Here is a 24,967-nt window from a genome sequence, read left to right as displayed (position 1 = left end):
GAAAACTTTGCGTTTTGTACTTACCAAAAATAGGTCAATTATTTTGCAATTTATGTTGTAAACATATACAGTGTGTTTAAAATAAACGTTTACGAACATAACCAATTTTTTTTTAATCAATATAATTAAATTATTAAGTAATTGAAAAACTTCGCTTTTATTACAGCTTAAATAGTGTAGACTGTCAAAAAATTATCAATTTCAACAATACCTAACCCCCTTTTTAGTCTCACTTGACTATAGTCAAACAAATCTTGTCCCTGTAACTAGTGTCCAGGGGTCCCGAGGGAAGTGTCACGGCTACGTCCACCTTGGACATGGGCGATGACGTCACGAGGTCAGCCATCTGTGACGTCGAGCACTCACTGGACCTCGAGGTCATTGTCCTTGCTGTAATGAGGGTAGTTTTAGAATAGAATTAAAGACGTTGGGAACTGGATCAGAGGTGAAATCGGGACGTGGTTTTTTTTTTAATATATAATTGACTTAAGCCGATCAAGTTACAGAGTATCAACAAACATAAGTGAGATTTGAATAGTGACATTTTAGCAGCTTGTTTTCTGTTAGACTTTACATAGAAGTGGGAAGGTGCATTATTTTTTTTAACTTAACTTTCACGTGGAATGATAATTAATGTCATGCTGTGACCACTGTCTGTGCAACTCGGTCGAAACGTTGGAAAAAACGGTATGTTCGCGTTAATGCACGTATACATTCATTTAAAATATCTAATCGTGAAGTGTAATAACGTATGAACATGTTATTTTCTATATTTTCACTAGAGTTGTTGAGAAAACTACATAAATTACATATGGAGACTATATAAGTTAGAATAAAGATAAGTATTATAATGGCCTGAAATTAATTATAAACAAAAAAAAATGTATGTTTAATTATAATTAAAAAATGTATAATAATAATTTAACAATGTATAATTGTCGTTATAAATTATAGACGACAAAGAAAATGAAAGGAAACGTAGAGAAATCAGAGCTTGTTCAAAAAATTCTAAAGCATGTTTCGTATACTTACAATTAGTATAACAACTTGACGCAGAGTCACCTGATGGACTGTAGGGCTTCATCTCATAATGATTGCTGCCCGCTGACGACGGATGATGACTCCGGTTACCAAAAGGAGAAGCATAGCTAGAGAAATTTATATAAACAATAAAGATAAATAAAAAATATTTCAAGTTTAACAAGAAAAGCCAGAGCATATAAATCAAACTTTGAAGACAAACGCGTCGTTTTTTTGGATTTTGGATAAATATCCTTCAAAATCAGCAAACATACATACATACATATCACCACGTCTTTATCCTTTGTTGGCCTTAGACAAAGCCAACAGCATCAAAAAGTTTAAAACACAATTATCTTTGTTATGGAGTACTTAATACCTACCATGGAGGAGACTGAACGGCTGTATTGAAAAACTTTACCGAATAATTTCACACAAGTTTTCCTAGAACGTTTCGGCCGAGGAATCCTAAGTTTTTTAGTCTAGGCTTTTCTTCAGTCGCCTTTTACAACATCAATTGGAAAAATATGGATTGGTTCTATTCTAAAGTGTTTTAAACCACACGGCACCCAGTTAAAATAGGGATCCCTTTCATTCGACAAATTTTTTTGTCCTATTTTTGTTTGGCATAACAAGTTACGCATACTATTTTTTGTCATAATAGTTTTTTGGCATAATTGGTTTTGGCATACTATTTCAATAGGCATAAATAAAGTTTAGACTTATTTATTTTTTGCGCAGAGCAGATGTGCGCTATAAGGCGAGTACTTCTTAGGTTAGGTTAGGATATGTTAATAGTAGGTATGCTTAAAGAAATATGCTTAAAAAGTTATGCCAAATATTATTATGCGTAACAATTATTAGGCTAAACAAAGGTATGCCATGTAAAATTATGACACAAAATTTTATGCTAATAGATAGAGAACCGTTAAAATACGAGTAGTAATGACTGTACCTGTCTCTTAATTGCGGCAAATCGTAATGGTTGTCGGGACCCTGCATCCAGTACTCATTACAGGTCCTTGTCAGGTCCGGGCCAGCATTGCTTTTGTCACGAGTCGAGTATGACTTTGGTATGCCTAAGTTTGTAGGAAAGATATAGGTAAATGAGAAACAGTTCGATTGAAGACTTTAATCTATGCTGGACTTTCTAACTTGTGTGGGTGAATAAGAATTTATGGAATTTTTCATGCAAATCTTCTACAAATAGTAGTAATAGTTTTGTTTTTTCCATTAGAAAAGAACAGCGGAAATTAACCAGTCTTATTTATTGTACTTCATAGTTACTATAATAATAACTCTTCCTAATACACCCAGAAAATACCTAATATTAACTAGGTCTTATTTTTAGAAGAAAAGAATCTAATTTAATAATGTTTTAAAAGAAATGTACTGAAGACATGCCAAGCAATTTCTGGGGTTTATAAAAGTAGAAAATAGAAGGGGAGTGGTCTCGCCGTCTCCATGTTTATTTCAGAACTTTTGACATCGGATCGGAAATGTATAAATTATAAGAACATTGAATATCGGTAAAATCAAAACAATGCCATCTAGTGCAAATAGTTGGAACTACAACGCGGTCAATAGATATCATGACGTGTCCACTCCTAATAAGTTCTGAAAAATTAATTAGATTGCGCTGTTACCTGCTCTAGCAGCTGCATACCCGGGTCTTGAGTTACGATACTTGCACCAGACGAAAAGTATCGCCGCTCCAGCTATCAACATAGCTATGGTGATTCCGATACCCACATACAATGTCGTGTTGTTCGTGTATAGCCCTAAGACAATAAGGATGAATTTGAAGTAACTTTGGTAATTAAATACGTCATTATAAATTTATTATGATATAAAACGCATTTCAACTAAATGAGGATCTAGTCTATGCTAAGAGCTAAGAGAGTCGGTGGTCGAATCAGTAAGCTGCCATTCGTGTAAAAACCTGGTTCACCCAATCTAGGATCCCTGGTCAAAGGGAATGCCTTTGATCATGGATCCTGGATTGGGCGTGGGCCCCGGGCCCCGGCTGCCTCTCCAGAGTGGCGGGGATGTAACCGGGACTAAAGCCAGGAGGAAGAAGGAGTGTTTATGCCAAAGCATAGCTAAAAGGTTTGAAAACATCATCATCGTGATAAACCTCCTATCCAGAGGATAGATCCCAAGGGCACCGGGGCAGGTTGAAAAAATTACGCTTAGGTTAACAAAAACCTCTAAATTCCTTGAGACAAAAAAAAAACAAAAAAATGCTTAACATACATCAAATAAATAATGCGATGTTATAATTTTTGGCCTATCTCAAACTAACTTGGTTTTGTTGATAAAAATATATAAAAAAAAGGGAAAAATACTCTTATCAAAGAATTTGTATCTAATATCAACTTACTCATCCCAGGGGCACACAAGCCGTCGACACACGAAGCGTGCTGAGCCGTAGGTCCAGAACAGGATCCAGTGCATATCCGTCTTCGGACCCTCACGCATTCCTCGCTGCAGATAGACCATTCTCCCCAAGGTGACCATGTCCCACCTGGTGAAAATGCCTTCATGTAGAAATTGATTGAATATTTTCTAAAAGGCTAAATCTAAAGTATCTCCCCTCTCTCTCTGAAGTCTATCGCACTAGGAATATGAATGGTTTTTATAATTTTCCTGCAGTTTGACCATGAGTGGGATAGACAGAAAATATGTCCTTCCTGGAGAAAAGCCCGAGATTTGAATAGTATGTGCTCATCCTTAAGTTAGCATGACCCATTACTTATTATTCCTCTACTCGGACTTTATAAAAAGAAGAGAAATAGAGATGAAGTTAGAACCACGCTAAAGTCACTAAACTTGTTTTACATGTATATATGTTTATTTATTTGATACTAGCCGTTGCCCGCGACTTCGTGTGCGTAAATTTCGAGTTGAATCTTGACCATACAGTCAGATACAGTAATTATGTACACAAGCCAATGCCTTTCTTTACATTTTCCTATCGTGGGCCTACTGGAAGAAATTTCTCTAGAAAAATAAGTGTCTCTTAAGGTTCTGGAATAACGAATACAAGATTATCTCACCACTATGACACCTCAAGCAGTCATCATCTGTTTGCTCGGAAGCACCTCTGCACGGGGCTCCGCCGTTGGCCGGGGCGGGCTCCGTGCACGAGCGGGTGCGCCGGCGGCCGCTCGTCTCCAACCCGCAGCTGCAGGCCAGCCAGGGCGACCATGATGACCATCCACCGTTGACTAAGGGAAAAATAGGTTTTTTTAATTTATTTATTTAAATTTCATTGCACAAGATGCAAATGTGTAGCACAATTGGCGGACTTAATGCTAGAAGCATTATCTACCAGTCAACCATTGGGTCTTACAGATTGGGTTTTTTGTTCTACAAAACCCAATAATCAATATCAATACTTGCAATCTCCCTCTAATTTTTCTGTCTGTAGGTATGCGTGCGCCGTGTGGTTCTTGGCATAAATAAAAAAGAGAATAAGACCACTCAGTATCATTCCCATGGATGTCGTAAAAGACGACTAAAGCATAGGCTTATAATCTTGGGATTCTTCTTTTAGGCGATGGGCTAGCAACCTGTCACTATTTGAATGTGAAATCTATCATTAAGCTAAACAGCTGAACGTGGCCTTTCAGACTTTTCAAGGCTGTTGGCTCTGTCTACCCCGCCAGGGATATAGACTTGATGATATGTATGGATGTATGTATGTATGTAATGATTCCTCATTAATATAACGTCATAACGTTATAAACTCTCGGACATACCACCTGCTGTTTTATTATACGAATGTACTGTTTTATGTTACAAATATATACAGAACGGTTATTATATTTCTTGTGTCTTTTTCCTCTTGGACCATTGAAATCAATAACATTATCATTTTGTGTTCTGCCAGACGATTCTTTGCTAAAGAAAATGAATTACTGTGTTAGAGTTTATTAACCGAATTTAACAAAAGAAGTGTTTTATTCATACATTCATATGATCACGTCTATATTTTCTGCGGGGTAGACAGAGCCTTAAAAGACTAATAGGCCACGTTAAGCTGATAAGCTGATTGAGATTCAAATAGTGACAGATTGCTTCCCTATAACCTAGGAAAAGAATCCCAAGGTCTATAAGCCTATCCCTTACTCACCTTTTACGACATCCGTGGGAAAGAGATGAAGAAGTCCTATTTTTGCACTTGAAAACGTGTAAATAAAGTGATAGAATATTTGCTTAATGTACCTGAGAAGGAATATGTAGGTTTGTATGTTCCCATACAAATACTATTATTAAGTAAACAAGTGTTTTATGTAGATATAAAGACTGCTGGCTCTGTCTTTCCCGCAAGGGATACAGACGTGATTATATGAATGAATCAATGAGAAAGTAACTAAGCGACATTCTTTGGCAAATCTTTTCAAGGGAGTGTAGGATATTACTAAGAGATAAATATGCAGTATAACGTTTGCTGAGACATGTTACTAAGTGATATAGGAACACTACAATTAGCTGATTACTCTGAACTATCCCAACACCGATCAATAGGTCCGGTTCATAGACATAAATTTAGCTAGATCCTGCAACAGTCTGACTTAGCTTATTCAATTTTGGAGCAAAAAAACGACCAATAATAATCTTTTTTAGGAACTATTTATTTTTAAATATGATGATGTTATTATTATTACCTAAGTATAAAGATATGTTATTATTGAAGTGAACCTATGGAACTGTATCAGGTAAATCTTAAAAAAAAATTAAAGATATTGGTAATGGGACAAAAGTCCCATTATTAAACTTTGAGCTTCCATTGGGATTTTCCGTTAAGAAAAAAATATTGGCTACGCTTTTTCCTAAATAATTAGTCTATGCTTTGCAAGACACAAAAATATTATCTTCGTGATACGTACAATTTCTCTCAATTGAATTTAGAGTAAGTTAAACGCTTAGTTCTCATACAAACGAAAGTGCAGTATCTAGGTATATCTTTGTCTATGGGCAATGCGGTCAGAACTAAAAACTGCAATCTCGACTTGCGATCTTTCCATTAACGGTTAGTGAAGAATGTGCATTTATTGGACAAGAAAATTGCCACAATTGGACGCACCCGTTTCCAACGAAACATTTACCCTGTTTTTATACGAAAGGGTTTTATTGCCATTTCTGTAAATGCGAGTAAGTTGTTTTTATAACAATTTGTTGTCGTTAGAAATTGACACCTTAAACCTTCTTTGTTAAAAGCAGAAAACAATATATGTATTACAAATGATTCCTCTATATTTAACTAGCGTTATCCCCATGACCCAATTTCATTAAAATCGGTATAGTGGTTTAACTGTGAAAAGGTAACAAATAAGCTTACTCACACATTATATTATAAAAGTTGGGATTGTTGGATGGGATGGATAAGTATGATGATTCTCACACATAAAGGTTCTGTGCTTAACCCAATGGTACACTGTTAGATAATGCCCTTAGCATTAAGTCCGCCTATTGTACTTTATAAATTGTAATTGTCACAGTAAATAATAAACAATTCAAATAATACCTATTATATCAGTGTGTATTAATTCTTCGACTCTTCGTTTTAACATGGCTTACAATTTCTGTACATCATTTAAGCATGTCTATAAATATACATATTCATTCACGCCTCTTTCCCGGAAGAGTAGGTAGAGACTACGTCTATTGACTGGCCTCGATCCCTGCATAATTTTCTTGCTTCTTGTTTCAGGTAATCTTGACCTGACCTTTTCCGATTTGACCAAGGTACGTCCGTCTAGCCCTTATCATTCTAAGGCTCAATATAAATTATGACAATGTAGCAAGACAAGCGAATAATCTTTTTCATTATCATGTACCTAGTCTTAGAAAAAACATGATAAAATCAATTAAACCATACCGTATACAGAAAGCAAGGCGACTTCGGATTCCCGGCGACCGGCGATGTTCTCCGCCACACACGTATAGTTGGCGATGTCCTGCAACAATTTTATGTAGTTAGCACGTGTTAGACTAGTCGAGTGAAAGAGCGAGTGCACTCGCCGCTAAGAAAATCTCAATAGCGCTTTGTAGTATGGTTAAAACTGGGAACAAGGCAAGCGTAGAGGTACTCGTAGTAAGAAGTTAATTGATTGACATAAGAGATACTCTGTCAGGCTCAAATTTACTCCCCAATATTTCTTAAGTATTACATATATTGTTTGTGGAAAGAAAACTATTTTTTAATGTTATTTTTTTATTTCTTCTTTTTTTGACGTCACGAAGAAAAATGTACAGGGCAATGGTTCAAATTTGATATTAAAATATTTGAAAATGGGCAGAAATTGTTATAAACAAGGAAACTGGTAGAAGTAATTTTAAAGAAAATATTAATGAAATTAAATTTAATGATAGGAAAATTACCTCTACAACAGAAATAGTAAATTTATTTGAACATTTTTTTACAAATATACCGTTGGAATTAACTTCTAATATTGACTCATGCCCTAATGAAGCTGAAATACTACTTAAAAATAATGTCAGCACTTGCAGTTCCAAATTTAAATTCTTAAATATTGACCCTACTGACATTATTAATACCTTTAAAGAACTTAATCTGAAAAAGTCTGAGGATTATTGGGGTATGTCGGCTGTTGTGATATGTCATATTATAAATATTATAGCTGGGGACTTAGCATATATATTCAATAATTGTGTTGACCAAGGGATATTTCCAAATTTAATGAAGTATAGTAAACTAATTCCATTATTCAAGAAAGGTGAAAAATCAGATCCTGGTAATTATAGACCAATCTCAATTTTACCAATTTTGAGCAAGGTGTTCGAGAGAATCATGCTTAATCAAATGCAGCGTTACTTTAAGTCTAATAAATTATTTCATAGTCAGCAATACGGCTTTACTGAGGGGAAATGTACAACAGATGCAGGTGTGGCTCTTGTCACTCATATTCTCAATGCATGGGAAGACTCACAGGATGCCATCGGAGTGTTTTGCGATCTGACCAAAGCATTTGATTCCGTAGATCATAGAACTCTTCTGCTCAAGCTCGCTCATTACGGGTTCGATACTGCTGCCGTTGAACTAATTAAATCATATCTTAGTGATAGATTACAGACGGTAGATTTCAATAATACAAAATCGAAAAGAGCGACGGTAAAAATTGGGGTACCGCAAGGTTCCATTTTGGGACCTTTTCTCTTTCTGATATATATCAACGACCTGCCTTGCATGATTGAGAAACAGACTGGCATCGTGTTGTTTGCAGATGATACGTCACTAATTTTTAAAATGAACCGCCGTAGCGAAATCTGTGATGATGTGAATAGCACTTTAGCCGCCATCTCTAACTGGTTTACAATCAACAACTTACTGTTAAATGCAAATAAGACCCAATGCATTAAGTTTACACTTCCCAATGTGCGGCAGGCAAATGTGGATATTAGTATAAGTAGTAAAAGATTAGATTTTGTTGATAGTACTACTTTCTTAGGAATAACATTAGATTCAAATTTGAAATGGCATGCTCACATTTTAAAACTTTCTAAAAGGCTTAGTTCTGCAGCATACGCTATTCGTCGTATTAGGCATTTGACGGATGTGGCAACTGCTAAGCTAGTATATTTTAGTTATTTTCATAGTTTAATGTCATATGGTCTACTGCTTTGGGGATCAGCAGCAGACATACAAACTATTTTCATTTTACAAAAAAGGGCAATTCGATATATCTACGGTCTTAAACAAAGAGATTCCCTTAGAGATTTTTTCAAAAACCTAAATATTTTAACTTTGCCCTCCCAATACATATTCGATAACATCATGCATGTTAGGAAAAACTTAGACTCTTTCAAAAAAGTAGGTGAATGTACTAGTAGATCACTGCGGAACAATTACAAGTTGTCGATCCCAGCACATCGGCTGGCTAAGGTAGGGAAATCATTTCTGATTAATTGTATAAGATTTTATAATAAATTACCAAAAAGTGTTCTTGAAATGAATGGTAGAAAATTCAAACAGTATATTAAAGTTGAGCTTTGTAGGAAAGCCTATTACAGCACGGATGATTATATTAATGATAAACATGTGTGGCCCGAGCTGGACATAATGGCCTCTTAAATGCTTGTGTATTTTTGACATGATCTTGACATAATTTGTACAGTATGTACATATTTTATTTTATATTTATTTTATTTGACGAAATATTCGTATTGACATAATCAGTTCTACATTCATACATGTTTTTTAATGTAGACAAGGTGCATTCGTCCACGATTTAGATTTAAGAGATCTATATTTGTAAATTGACGTCCTATGAAAATTCTGCAGTGTAGTTTGTTCCGCCGCTTCTTCTACACATGCGCTTTGGAAGCGGTAGTAGTTATAATTAGACTTAAGTTATGTGACGTCAATAAGTGATACCTTGTATCCAATTTTGAAAATAAATCTATTCTATTCTATTCTATTCTATTCTATTCTAAATTAGCGAAAAGTAAAACAAAAGAAGTGCGATTCTAATACGTAAATAAGATAGATGATATTTTAAATACGGTCTCCTTTATATAGTTTGATACGTTATGATTTGATAGATTACGTCTCAAATGTGTGAGTAACTTGCGAATATCTTAAATTATAAACTTGGTAGTCTCTGCCTACCCCTCCGGGCTCCTTGCAACTTTACTCGCCCAGTCTGAAAAGAATAGCTATCCATGTCTTGCACAATTTAAAGTCGTTAAAGATAATTGTGTAATGATCCTTTGAGGCGCCGCATTGATTGGGAATTAATATTTCATAAAAATGTTTCTTAGAAAAATACTCTACCAATATGGGGTAAGGTACTGTGTCTGAATGCAACAAATTTAGAATGTGCTTTTGAATAGAGTAGAATGGTATAGATTTATTTGCCGTTTATGTGCTGTGTGGTTCCCGGTAAAAGGCGACTATGGGACAGGCATATAAACTTGGAATTCTTCTTTTAGACCTGACCTTTTGCCAGGACGTCCTTAATTTTTATCTAGCCAGGCTATTATAATCTGTCTATCATAAATATTATCTGGGGTATATTTCATTTATATACCTACTTACGAAGTTAAACGAGGGCCGAAAAGGGCCTGAATTGTTTCAAGAAAAGGATGATACTGCCTTGCCGTGTCTTGTCTTACATACATATAATCACGTCTATATCCCTTCAGGGGTATACAGAGCCAACAATCTTCAAAAGACTGATAGGTCACGTTCAACTGTTTGGCTTAATGATAGAATTGAGATTCAAATAGTGACAGGTTGCTTGCACATCGCCTAAAAGAAGAATTTCAAGTTTATAAGCGCCATAGTCGCCTTTTACGACATCCATGGGAACGAGATGGAGTGGTCCTATTCTTTCTTTTATTGGTGTCGGGAACCGCACGGCACTTGACTTGACTTCCTCTTGGCGGACATATTACAACAGTAGATTAATACCTGTAAGTCCACTCTGGGTAAAACTAGAGCTTCATCCGTAGCTTCCAAAGTGACTCCGTTCCTCGTCCACTTGATGGTAGCAGGCGGAGCCGCGGGCGGAGGCCTACATCTGAAGCTTGCTCCCCTGCCCGCTTCTACGGTCGTCGACTGCGGCTGGTACGCGAATTGCTTCTTGATGTCTGGTGGGAAAGAAGAGAAGGTTGAAGAAGATCTTACTTTTAACTTACTTGTTCAAAGGAAGAATTATTATTCAGTACAATTAAGAAGGGAAAATATTTTGTTTCTTCTCCCACTGTTATAATGCCTGTTCATGATCAAAGAGTAGCTGAGTCAGGTTTTGACCTCCACAACCTTTTCGGGGTGACCTAGCCCGTATGGACTATGGTTATCAAGTTGTTCCTGTATGTACAGATTATATATTATACGATCCGGCCTCGCACGGGTGACACTTATACATATAAACCTTCCTCTTGGATCATTATTATCTGTTTGAAAAAAAAACTGCACCAAAATCGGTTGTGTAGTTATAAAGATCTAAGCATACATACATACGACTGTATATATTGATAGGGACATTCTTTGGTTGCTAGCCCATCGTCTACAAGAAGAATCCCAAGTTAACAAGCCTACAAACTCTAACACTGCCGTGGTATAACTAAAATGCCGTTATCTGACATCAGGATTTACACCTTTTTTACCAGTAAAATAAGAAAAAAAAAAATCTCTTTCGATCTGTATATACGACTTTTTGGTACCTTTAAGTCATAAATAGGCGTTATCATTGATGAATGGCATCAGGCAGTTTAAATTTTTACCGCAATTTATGACGTTTTACTCACCCAACGTCTACTTACGTACAAAACATTACTACTTTCCATAGATCTGTAACACGGCTAAATTCCAACCCTCCCTAAACATCCCGAATAAAGGCAGTGAGCATTTATCAAACGGTGAAAACCTCGAGTTAACGGTCGGATGCGTTTCCTGTCAGTAATAGCGCCCCTAGGGGATAGGGGATAGTTAAAATTACGATATTTTTAAACCTTAACGTTAAAGGTAGTGGCACATTTACGCTGTCATTTAATAAATTTGCCGTGTGGTTCCCGGCAATAATAATTAAAAAAAGAATAGTACCACTCCTTCTCTTTGTGATGGATGTCATAAAAGGCGACTAAGGGATAGGCTTATAAACTTGGGATTCTTCTTTTAGGCGATGGGCTGGCAATCTGTCACTATTTGAATCTCAATTCTATCATTAAGCCAAGAAGCTGAACGTGGCCTATCAGTCTTTTCAAGACTGTTGGCCCTGTCTACCCGCAAGGGATATATGTAGATGTGACTATATGTACATATGTATGTAAAAAAATTTCCGCAATGTTTCAGTGGGAATTTCCAGAGAAAATTAGTCTCTATGTTATTACTGTTTTTGAGCCAAATGTCATTAAAATTGTTCACGTTATCGTTTTGTGTTAATTACACACGGAAGTACAAATTAATTTTAATTTAATACTATTTTAACATACATACATACATATAATCACGTCTTTATCCCTTGCGGGGTAGACAGAGCCAACAGTCCTGAGCGGACTGATAGGCCACGTTCAGCTATTTGGCTTTAAGATAGAATTGAGATTCGAATAGTGACAAGTTGCTAGCCTATCGCCTAAAAAGAATCTCAAGTTTGTAAGCCTATCCCTTAGTCGCCTTTTACGACATCCATGGGAAAGAGATGGAGTGGTCCTAATCTTTTTTGTATTGGTGCCGGGATTTTAAGGTTATTAAAATTGATTTTCCCCAATTATTTTCATGATTATTTTGGCTTAGAGACTTAGGCTTGGGTCATAAGATACGCCCTAAGTCTAAAGTTATAACTCTAACTCTTGAATGGTAACACACCAAGAATGAGTCACAATCAATTGTTAATAATTCAGGTATCTGTTCGGGACTAATGTGTTACTACCCTTAATCTTAAGCTGAAACCGATCTGAAGTTATGATCGTTAGCTAGAAGATATTTGGAGATAAATTTTGATGATCGGTAACTTTAGATCTTGAAATTAGTTTACTTTTCTTAGTTTTATTTGAACTGAAATATCTGTGGTTTGCGTGTTTTGGAGCTACTGTTTACATCATTGGTATTCAGTATTATTAGAAACGAATACATTTATTTTCAAAATTGGATATATGGTATCACTTATTGACGTCACATCACTGAAATCTAATTATATCTACTACCGCTTCCAGAGCTCATGTGTATAAGAAACGGCGGAACAAACTACACTGCAGCAATTTCACCAGACGTCAATTTACAAATATTGATCTCTTTAATCTAAATCGTGGACGAATGTACATTGTCTACATTAAAAAATATGAATGAATATACATATATAACTAATGATTTCAATACGAATATTTCGTCAAATTGGCTTCCTTCAACTTAAACTGATTTTGAACTTTCGCGTTGTATATATACTATTTATAAATAACACAGATATTAAACTAAGTTAACTGACGCTTTGGAAGCGGCATTAGTTTTTAGTAATTTATTTGACGTCAACCAATGTTGTGAAATCAGAAGATATAACAATTATTAAGTGATACGAAATGTCACATAATAATGAAGAAAAATTTTGAATTTGAATTAAAATTTGCGATGACCAGAAATTCCAATCAAGATTTCTAAGGCTTGCTTGTTTTTCCTATATTTTGTCTGCCATGTCACATACACGAAAGCTTCACCTAACAAAGGGCAATAATATGACGAATCGTTTACGAGAATAACAACAAAACAACACACACAGTCTACCATATCCTTGCGAATTACATTAGACACGTCATCTCTCCGCGATGACAGATACATGCTTTGAATGTGCATAACTTTGTGTAAGTTAAGTACTTTAACAAAGATTACATATATACACATACATACATATAGTCACGTCTATTTCCCTTGCGGGGTGGACAGAGCCAGCAGTCTAGAAAAGACTGAAAGGCCACATTTATCTGTTTGCCGTTAATGCTGGAATTGAGATTCAAATAGTGACAGATTGCTAGCCAATCGCCAACAACGCGACTAAGTTATAGACTACAAGTCTATAACTTAGTCGCCTTTCACGACATCCATAGAAAAGAAACCGAGTGTTCCTATTCTTTTTTCAATTGGTGCCGGGAACCACACGGCACACAAAGCTTAAATGATCTACATTAAATCGATAATTCTATGATAAACCAACATACGAGTATAACAGCCGTTGATCGCCTCAAGATGTTTTCAATTACAGCAAATCACTGACGATATCAGTCTGATGATAATCCAACATCTGCAAACTACTGATCTTAACTAGAATGCATTCAATATGAAGCTACGCCACATTAGAGAATGCATGGGTGAAATAATAAGCTAACACATAATATTCGTATTGATATAATTAGTTCGGTCTTTTCAAGACTGTTGGCTCTGCCTGCCCCGTAAGGGATATAGACGTGACCATAATGTATATGTATGTATGTATAATTAGTTCTACATTTATTCATGTTTTTTTAATGTAAACAATGTGCATTCGTCCACGATGTAGTTTTAAGAGATCTATAGGCTGGCTCTGTCTACCGCTTAAGGGATATAGACGTGATTATGATTATATATATGTATGATCGTCACTAAACCAGCTTCACATATCCTTTGAATGTTACGACTCCTGGCTCTGTCTATCCCGTAAAGGCATCAAATGATCATTGAACAGTCTAGTTAGGACACCGGCACAGTTACAGTGACTTGACAAGACTCCTAGCTCTGTCTACCCCGTAAAGGCATCAAATGATCGTTGAACAGTCTATTTAGACTTGACGAGGCATTGCCTCCCGTCTTCACTCAATCGGTGACTCCGCGTGGGGTTCTATTTTAAACATTCAATTGTTTCCAATACGCTCATCAGTCGGGTTTTCACATCCAATTATGAAGAGACGAGAGAATTTAATTATAGACTCAGGCTGCTATTGCTGTAGTGAGTTTATACATTTGACGAATGTAAGAAAGGTCCGTGTGGTTCCCGGCACCATTACAAAAAATAATAGGACCACTCCATCTATTCCTTGGGATTCTTCTTTTAGGCGACAGGCTAGCAACCTGTCACTATTTGAATCTCAATTCTATCATTAAGCCAAATAGCTGAACGTGGCCATTCAGTCTTTTCAAGACTGTTGGCTCTGTCTACCCCGCAAGGGATATAGACTTGACCATATGTATGTATGTATGTACCTACGTTAACTCCATTTGGCGCCACATCTATTCTCATTATAAGACAATGCCCGAGGAATGCTGGAAACAGGATGTGCCTAAATAAGTACGCGACAAAAATGGAACGCACAATTAACAGGCCCTATTGTTTAAAATAGCACCCCTTATGTAGATTTCGTATGGTTTTGTTTAATGGGAATAAACGTATGAAACAAAAATTTTAATTGAAGTAACTAGTAGAAGTAAGTACTACTGATTTTCTGTAGACGCCACGTTCAGCTGTTTGGCTTAATGATAGATTCGACATTTAAATAGTGACAAATTGCTAGCCTGTCCCTTAGTCGCCTTTTACGACATTCCGGGAAAAGATATGGAGTGGTTCTATTTTAAAGTGCCGGCAACCACATCTATGGTTTAATGATTTTCTGATATATATATCTAGGTACATATATATGTTTAAAGCCATTATCTGAGCGAAAATGCACTATAATATGAGACCTTATAAAAAAGGATTCCTAAGAAACTAGATCAAGTCTTTACTCATGCTAAAGCGTAGCTTTTAAAACCAATTAACATATAAAACGTCGAATAAAAGCAACAATTATGATTTTATACGAGTCGATATCCGATCGGCCGTATAATAAACTCATAATAATTGACTACAGAACAACTTCATTAATAAACCTCTTACGTGTACCCTGCCCTTTATTTTATTGGTAATTAAAAACTGGCAGAGTTATAAATTTATGATTCTTAAAGAAGGTACACACTCACCTTGATTAAAAATAAAATTTTATAAAAATCGTGAATTGATACACCCTTTTTTTAAATTGAAATTGAGTTTTCATATTATAATCACGTCACTAGCCCTTGCGGGGTAGACAGAGCCCGCAGTGTTAGGCTCAACGATATAATTTAAATTCAAATAGTGTCAGGTTGCTAGCCCATCGCCTAAAAGAGGAATCCCGTGACCATAATGTATGTATGTTTATAAGACTATCCCTTAGTCGCCTTTTACGATAAACGAGATGGAGTCTTTTACTTATAGAATCCATCCGTTTATAATTTGAATTAAATAAATTGGAACTCATTATTCTAGGCTCTGAAATATTATAATGGTTCCGTAAACAACGTGTTTTTTTTTTATAAATCCATCAACCATAAAAATAATACCTACACATGAACGAACACGCATATCCTTTGTAAGCTTATAATTAAAAAGGCGCTTGCTTTATCCGTCTTCTTGTCCTGCAGGACATTACGCTGTAAACATATACATACATACAGTCACGTCTATATCCCTTACGGGGTAGACAGAGCCAATAGTCCCCCAAAAACTGAATGGCCACGTTCAGCTGCTCGGCCCAATGATGGAATTGAGATCCAAATAGTGACAGGTAGCCAGCCCATCGCCCAAAAAAATGGATCGCAATTTTATAAGCCCATCCCTTAATCGCCCCTTACGACATCCATAGGAAAGAGATGGAGTGGTCCTATTCTTTTTTGTATTGGTGCCGGGAACCACGCGGCAATGCCGGCACGCTGTGAACATTTTAATGAAAGATGAATTAATCCCTATAAGGGCACGGAGGCATCGCACCAACTTTTTAATATTCATACATTTAAATGTGGTCGCCCTTTCATACGTTTACTTATGGTTGTAAAATGTATGAGTTTATAAAAATAACTTAAATGCTTCGTGAGAAACATTGGATTATCGGTTTTATTTGGCAGTGAATGAAATGAAAATTGTTTATTATTATTTATAATCGAATTATATTAATCGAAAAGTTAAATGTGATAAATCAAAATGTTTTCAATCTATTTTCAAAATACTTTATATTTATGTGTGTAATGCCTTAAACCAGAACAACCTAAGAACTATTGAAGTTTTACAAAGAAAAATGCATCAAATTGTCACATTATCTAAATTAACTAAAAATTAAGTGTATACTTAATGGAAATTGGCGAAAAAAGCCAACCTAACGAGAAGGTAATGTAAACCAATTCAAATTAAGTTAGAAACTTCTAAATATAACCAGGACTTTCCATGACAGGCCTTTTCTCTCTGTCTCTCTCTCATCTTTAAGTGTTATGTATGGAAGCTTCGGGACCCAGGGTCCGCTTTCATATAATTCAAAATCAAAATCTTTTTTTTTGGGACATTTCAAACATCACTTAATTATTGTCATATTTAATTTCACGACATGGGTAGAAGTCAAATAAATTACTCAAAACTAAGTTTACTGCCGCCTCCAAAGCGTCAGCGCCGAAGAAGCAGTAACAAATTGCACTGTAGCATTTTCTGCTGGAGCGTCTATTTCACGATTATCTAAACTTAGAATTAAATTATATTTATCGCTCCTCCTTCCCATTTCTTTAGCAAACTTAGTTTTAAGTCCTCATTATACATTACGATCGCCAAAATTCACCAACCAAACGTTACCTCCGCCACCAAATTGGGTCAAATCATTATTTATAGCAACCCCACTATCACCCTAACCTCGTCAACTAGCAACGAATAAGATAGAAAACGGTTCTCTTAATTAACTCACTGTATAATAATAAATCTATACATAGCTGCATTTAAAGTTCACATTAGGTCAGATGACTGGCATGCGAGCGAATTAAAATAACCTAATTGATTTAGGTAATTCTCGGGGTTTAAAATGACACGCGAATTGCGCTGTTTCGCTTTTTATTATGGCGTTGAAAGGGATAGCGATAGTTTATCGCGCGGTAAAAACGACGATGCATGTGCAATGGTCGCCTGCTGACTATTTTTATTTAAGAATAACAAGTTTACTTTTAAAGAGACTCTAGAATTGTCGGGAGATATATTTTTGTTTATATTTTTTACAAATAAATATTTTTCTTTTTTAATTACGTTGTCACATTAATACAACTGTAAAACTAATAAAAGTCTAGTCACAACATATCCAACAGAATATTTATTTACTAATTTATGTACACAGAAATCATCAAGACTGATAAACACATGAAACAAAATTACTAAGGAAATATAACTGTCTTTTTTTCAGAAGTAATATTTATGCACATTTTCACTCTACAAACACTATACTATATATATACTACAAACTCGCCCAAATCACTCTACCAATGTGAACCAACTAGCGCAGGGGCCCGTCCCCTAATGATAAAATTAACATATTCATCGCAAAGCCGGCTCACGCTGAGGTATTCTGTATTTTGTAGGGTATATCTTTATGGTTATAGAGGTCGTGATAATCCTTAGCTTTTTAATTGAGTCCCCTATGGCTGTTTGGTGTACTTATTTTATTTCTATTTTACTAGTCCTAAATATTATGTCAGAAACCTATGCACACAAACATTTTGAAAACTCTGCCGCTGGGACGATTTCCCAATATAATTTTTCATCAAGGAACAGAATTACAGGAATTTATTTGCCGGTAAACTTAGATACTAACTTGTGCCGTGTAGTTCACGGAACCAATAAAAAACAGAATAGGACCTAAGGGATTATTAAGAACTTAGGGATAGGCTTATAAAATTGGGATTCTTCTTTTAGGCGATAGGCTACCAAACTATATTAGATTTTCAAGTTCATACCTAAACACTGCTTAATAATATTAGTTTAGATTTAAATGTTGACACATCAAATAATAACATTATCACCAAAATACTTACAAGCATATTCAATGAAAACAGCTTGGCTCCGTATCTTCCCTTTACTGTTCCACGCGTAGCACTCACAACTATACTTCCCGCCGAAGTATGCTTCTAACTCATTTCTTGTCACATTCAATTCAGCTTCAACTACTCTCACTCCATTCTGCGGATCCACATGCTCAAACTGTTCAGTCTTATCTGTTCTAAGATCATTACATTTAAAGAATACTTGCAAAGCATTTGCGGCTCTGCACAACAACGTTGCAGGTTTAGTTTTAATGACATAAGAATTCTTTGGTTCTAGTAGGAATATTGGTAAGCCGTCAATTGTCTCGTCGTTCTCTGGAATGGGGATGTAATCGTCCTCTTCTACTTCAGGTTTGAAGTCTGAGAGGTAAGGGTCGAAGGTCAGAAGGCCGTCTGGGTGTATGTATTCCGGTCTAGTCTCTTTTTCTGTAGTATGTTCGGCATCTGAAACAAACATTAAATTGTTGAGCTTTTGTTGTAAAATTTAGTAATGGAATAAAATTAATTGCTTGGTTATCAATATCTTAAGGTGAACGTATCTTGATCAAATTAACGACGTCCTGGCAAAGGGTCAGGTCAAGAGTACCCGAAACCACCGAGCTCGCATGAATGTATATGAAGTATGCAGAGATCGTGGCAAATGGAAAGATGTAGTCTCTGCCTACCCCACCGGGAAAGAGGCGTGATTTTATGTATGTGTGTTATCAATATAAAGAATAGGACCACCCCATCTCTTTCCCATGGATATCGTAAAAGGCGACTAAGGGATAGGCTTATAAACTTGGGATTCTCCTTTTAAGCGATGTACTAGCAACCTGTCACTATTTAAATCTCAATTCTATCAATAAGCCTAACAGTGGCAAATCAGTCTTTCAAGATTGCTGGCTTTGTCTACCTCGCTAGAGATATATAGACGTGAATATGTGAATAAATTATCAACATGGTTAATGGTATATTTTTCATTTGGGATAAAGTTTCTTTTTTACAAACTTAACAAGGCGATGGGCTAGCAACCTGTCACTATTTGAATCTCAATTCTATCACTAAGTCAAACAGCTGAGCGTGGCCTATCAGTCTTTTCAAGACTGGTGGCTCTGTCTACCCCGCTAGGGATATAGACGTGATCATATGTATGTTTACAAACTTTCATATGTCGACGGTATACTAGTTTCAGGTGTACAAAAGTATAAGAAAACAAAAGGCGATCATGGTCAAAAAAGCGTACCCCGGGCTCCTCACCTCTTCCGGGAGAGGATGTAACCATAGTCCTGCCTATTCCTCATCGCGACACTGCGATTAATAAACACTATAATAACTATTCAGGTTTGATATCCGTGTGCCGTGTGGTTCCCGGCACAATACGAAAAAAGAATAAGACCACTCCATCTCTTTCCCGTGGATGTCGTAAAAGGCGACTAAGAGATAGGCATACAAACTTGGGATTCTTTTTTGGGCGATGGACTAGCAACCTGTCACTTTTTGAATCTCAATTCTATCATTAAGCCAAAAAGCTGAACGTGACCATTCAGTCTTTTTAAGACTGTTGGCTCTGTCTACTCCGCAAGGAATACGGACGTGATTATATGTATGTATGTATGTATGTATGTATGTATAATAACTAGTCAGGTTTAATATTGAGACCAAAATCCACTCCATAAATGATTTTCGTGTTAGCCAATAAAGGAACGTTTAACACGGCAATTTATTTATTATTAGGTCTACATTCATTCATGTTTTTTAATGTAGACGAATTCCACGATTTAGATTTAAGAGATCTATATTTGTAAATTGACGTCCGATGAAAATGCTGCAGTGTAGTTTGTTCCGCCGGTTCTTCTACACTAGTTATAATTAGATTTAAGTGATGTGACGTGTGTGACGAATAAATGATACCTTGTAACCAATTTTGAAAATAAATCTATTCCATTCTATTTTATTATCAGTTAGTCGGCATTTTGCCTTTTAATAATTTTAACGCCCATAACAAACTGTTTGGCAAAAAAACACACTCCCAAGGTTCTCAACCGCAATTCTACCTGCGCATGCGCCTCCTTTGGGAATCCTCGTTTCTTTTCTTAGAATTGCAGATGTTTATTTAACGATTTTGTTTTTGTTTTATTACCTGTTTTGAATATTTTGAAAGATTTGGCTTCAATTCGCTAAATTTAATAGGCTATTTTACGAGTAAAACTTCTGATTTCTTTTTAAGCTCAAAATCTTATAATTTCTTAAAACTGAACTTCGTCCGTATTATGGCTATGATGGCTTTTTTATCTATACTTATCATATAAAGAGCAAAGATTTGTAGTTTTGTTTGTAATTCATAAGCTTTAAAAATTTCTTCTTAAATTTAAGAGCTTACTCTTGTCGGTGGAGTTAAGTGAAGTATCCTTTATAGATGTTTTTTCTCAGTTATTTTTTTTTGTATATGTTGTAACGTTAACTTTAAAGAAAATCTACTGAACCGATTTTGAAGAAATTTTGCACAGTGATAGATAGAAGTATACAGATAGATAGACCTTCACAAGTAACATAGCGAACGGTAACAAAATCCCGCGCAAAGCTTGTAAACATATAGACAAAGAAACAGAGTCATATATTAATGTCAGTATAAAAATAATTTACTTTTTAATAATACATACATATCCCTTGCGGGGCAGGCAGAGCCAAAAATCGTGAATAGACTGATAAGCCACGTTCAGCTGTTTGGATTGAGATACACATAGTGACACATGTTGCTAGCACGTCGCCTAAAAGAAGAATCCCAAGTTTATAAGCCTATCTCTTAGCCGCCTTTAACGACAACCATGGAAAAGAGATGGAATGATCCTATTCTTTATTCTATAGGTGCCGGAAACCGCACGACACACGGCTCAAGAATTTGACAAATGTCAATACAAAACCTACCTACCTACCTACCTAATTGCGAAGTTTTTAACAGTTTGGGCCAAGTTCCTGATGAAATTAGCGAAAGCGGCCAGACAGAGTGAATTGGCAAGGACCTAAAACTCAGAAAGTTAATTGACAAACAGAATTGTACTATTTAACTAAAGTTGTCGAACTCTTAATTGGTTCTCGAGAACTGGCAATGTTTCACGTTAAGTGTTTGAGGAAAGGGTGGAACTGAAAAACTAGTGCATTACTCGCGCATAATATAACATATAATCACGTCTTTATCCCTTGCGGGATGACAAAGCCAACAGTGTTGAAAATACTGATAGGCCACGTTCAGCTGTTTGGCTTAATGATAGAATTGAGATTCAAATAGTGACAGGTTGCTGGCCCATCGCCTAAAAGAAAGAAAAATCCCAAGCATATAAGCATATCCCTTAGTCGATTTTAACGACATCCATGGAAAGGAGATTGAGATAGTTCTATTCTTTTTTCCTATATATTTTTATAGACGTGATTATATGTAGGTATGTATGTATGATATATATTTGTGACGCGTCGTTTTCAGAATCAACTCAGCGCATCAAAATATTAATTGTAAATTGTAAGAAACGAAAAATACAAAGACATCCAAGTTGTGAAATTTTCAGATCCTTACGAGAGTTTAACTTCAAAGCTGTGCTTGATTGGAAAAAAACTCAGTTAAAATTTTAAAAGCAGAGGAATTGAAAGTATCAGGAATAACCAATCAATGAACAGGGATACTAGCCCGATAATGATCAATCTTTTGTTACGGCTCAGTGGGAAATTACGGAATTGCCTTCAAATGTGTCGTTTACAAACGGATGCCTAGGGACATTTTGTTATAGATATTTATTTTTGATAACGAATTCCGCTTATAAATTACTATGCACTGGAATGAGAGTTAGAGGTCCTTTTGTCAGTAAGACGAATGTTAATAATTTTAACCAACTTCTTTTTAGAGGATGAATGAAAGCAGATTGACAAAGCAGATATACAAGGAGAGTGTGGAGGGAAAGGTCGGAGTGGGAAGACCTAGACGAACGTATCTTGATCAAATTAAGGACGTCCTGGTGAAGGGTCAGGTTAAAAGTACCCGAAACCGCCGAGCTTGCATGAAGAGAGTTATGAATGTGGATGAAGCGAAGGAAATATGCAGAGATCGTGGCAAGTGGAAAGAGGTAGTCTCTGCCTACCCCTCCGGGAAAGAGGCGAGATTTTATGTATGTATGTTTTTTTAATGTTATTTAATGCTAAATTAGTATTATAGGATCACTAGCGTTGAACGTTAGAGCGTCAGTGGGCGACTCGGTAAGGTGCCCGGTTAAAATGCATGATGCGCAGAAAGGCACAGGTTCAAATCCCATCTCGATAATGTACGAGTACTATAATGACTCTTTACAAAGATACCAGTGCTGTGTGGATCCCGGCACCAATATTAAAAAAAAAATAGGACCACTCCATCTCGTTCCCATGGATGTCGTAGGAGGCGACTAAGGGATAGGCTTACAAACTTGGGATTCTTCTGTTAGGCGATGGGCTAGCAACCTATCACTATTTTAATCTTAATTCTATCTTAAAGCCAAATAGCTGAACGTGGCCTATCAGTCTTTTTAAAACTGTTGGCTCTGTCTAGCCCGCAAGGGATATAGACGTGACTATATGTATGTATGTACAAAGATACAGTGCATTTGTTTGAATACTAAACGATGTTCTTACGGTAAGGGAAAACATCGTGAGGAAACCTGCACATTCAGGCAACTGGATGTTCCAATACGGGTTAGGTTAGGTTAACTGGGGAACCTTTCAGATTGGAGTCGCTTCGTGTAAAATCCTGAATAACCCAATTCAGAATCCATGGTCAAAGGCATACCCCTAGCTCCTCTCCAGAGTGGTGAGGATGAAACCGGGACTAAAGCCGGGAGGAAGAGTCACGAGCGTTGAGATCGGGCAAAAAAGTCGTTCAGATAGCTAAACAAACAAACAAACGCCTATCCCTTAGTTGCCTTGTACGACATTCGTGGGAGAGAGATGGAGTGGTCCTATTCTCTTTTCTATTGGTGCCGGGAACCACACGGCACAACGGAAAAAAGACATGTTAATGAGACAGTTACTATAATTTATAACCAACTTTAAGGCTAACACCTTAAAAATTATGACTAGGTAGATATTGTGAAAGTAATTGAGGTCTAGATATGAAATGATAAAGTGTCGGTAAATTACCGGTATTATGATTTCGTTAGCACCAGAGCTGTAAATAACGGTGCTAGTCGCGTTTTGATAACAGATAACACAGAGGTGCTATAGAAATGTGTCGTGTGGTTACCGGCACTAAAGAATTGGACCACGCTATCTCTTTCCTATAGATGTACCTAATAATAGAAAGGCTAATGAACTTTTGAAAATTGCTATCTGACAATACTTGGTTTTTGGTTGGCCTTGGTTCTTCTTGTGAGCTAGTAACCTGTCACTATTTAAATCCAGCAAAGCAAGGCTCTGTCTACCCCGCAACAGATGTAGACGTAATATCCCTTGCGGAGAAGACAGAGCCAACAATCTTAGACTAAAAGGCCTTGTTATAATGGTAGAGTAGAGGTTCAAATAATGACTAAATATTCAGTGTGACTAAACCCTTATAACCAGGTAAGGCCGGGGTATCTTATTTTCCGGCGTCAAGATTAGCGTTCTCTACCGGAAACAGGTACGGTATTTCGGTAGGCCTAAAGATAGTTTTAAATGACGTGATGATTTTTTGATAGATAATAACAAGAATAGTTAAAAAAAAATACATAATCATTGTGGGGTAGACAGAGCCAACAGTCTCGAATACACTTTTAGGCGACGATCAACGACATCAGTTGTTTGGCTTATTAATACAATTGAGATTCAATAATTATTTATTTGTAGCTATTTAAGTAGCCAATTAAAAAACTGCTACTGAATTAATGATTTTATTACAAAAAACTAACTTTTTATAAAGCTTTCACACATTTTTATTTACCTCCATTTTTAACGTATCCTTCTGTCATAATGAGCACCAACAAAATCCTAAAGGCATATTTGTGTAGAAACATAACTATAAAGTCACTGAATAACATTCAAACTGAAAATTTTGCATTCACAAATCACGATTCACTAGACACTATATATAACACATGTTTAAATAAAAACAAAAATGCAAAACGGAACGAGCAATTTTCTATGGCATTCTAGAAAAAAAAACAACAGAAAAAAAGATTATTTTGCGCGTATTTAAAAAGAGAACGTTATTTTGTTATCACTATTTGAAATACGAAAGGCACGTGTTTCGATTGGTTGAAATAATGGGACGCGTGCACGTTATACCGAAGATCGTTGCGTACTGCTTGAATATAGAATATAGGGTGAATCTTTGTTGAAGAATCGTTAAGCAATAGGTTGTATAATGTTTTTTTCCAAAACACTGGCAGTTTATAAAAAAAAAGTTTGAACGTTTGTTAATAATATTTAAAAAAAATATATAATAGATATTAACTTTAAAAAAATTATATTGAACTCTTTGTAACCTTTAAATATTAAATGGTGTAGGTTAATTTCATAGTTAATTAGAAAAAAATACTTTGAATGGCATGCTAGTATTTTGTAAATAAAAAAATAATAATTACATACTTTTGTTATTTAAACAGACACGAGTGAGCTTTT

At 36.0% G+C, this 24,967-nt stretch overlaps 1 protein-coding gene across 1 annotated transcript; it reads right to left on the bottom strand.

Moving 5' to 3' along the window:
- Positions 1 to 195: 195 nt before the first annotated feature.
- On the bottom strand, positions 196 to 24,433 carry LOC106143489 (netrin receptor unc-5). Its single transcript, XM_060945268.1, has 10 exons — positions 24,288 to 24,433; positions 18,365 to 18,817; positions 10,463 to 10,641; positions 6,908 to 6,986; positions 4,080 to 4,250; positions 3,404 to 3,547; positions 2,667 to 2,801; positions 1,976 to 2,099; positions 1,033 to 1,148; positions 196 to 390 (listed from the first exon to the last, which is right to left on the bottom strand). Exons 1-10 carry the CDS (start codon positions 24,382 to 24,384, stop codon positions 230 to 232), a joined length of 1,659 nt encoding a protein of 552 aa, XP_060801251.1. The 5' UTR covers positions 24,385 to 24,433; the 3' UTR covers positions 196 to 229.
- Between the last annotated feature and the right edge of the window lie 534 nt (positions 24,434 to 24,967).

This window comes from Amyelois transitella, chromosome 7, assembly GCF_032362555.1.
Source record: "Amyelois transitella isolate CPQ chromosome 7, ilAmyTran1.1, whole genome shotgun sequence".
In the NCBI taxonomy this organism is placed as follows: Eukaryota; Metazoa; Arthropoda; class Insecta; order Lepidoptera; family Pyralidae; genus Amyelois; species Amyelois transitella.
Note: the sequence above shows the minus strand (reverse complement) of the source record. Positions and strands in the feature narration are given on the sequence as shown.

What these genes read in the sequence shown, in the direction of transcription:
- LOC106143489 (XM_060945268.1), bottom strand. Translation starts at nt 24,384, where the DNA reads ATGTTATTCAGTGACTTTATAGTTATGTTTCTACACAAATATGCCTTT. An exon ending in CTTGTGTGCCCCTGGGATGA is followed by an intron (nt 2,802 to 3,403) that starts GTAAGTTGATAT and finishes TTATTGTCTTAG; the next exon opens with GGCTATACACGAACAACACG. An exon ending in GTCAAGTTGTTATACTAATT is followed by an intron (nt 391 to 1,032) that starts GTAAGTATACGA and finishes CCCTCATTACAG; the next exon opens with CAAGGACAATGACCTCGAGG.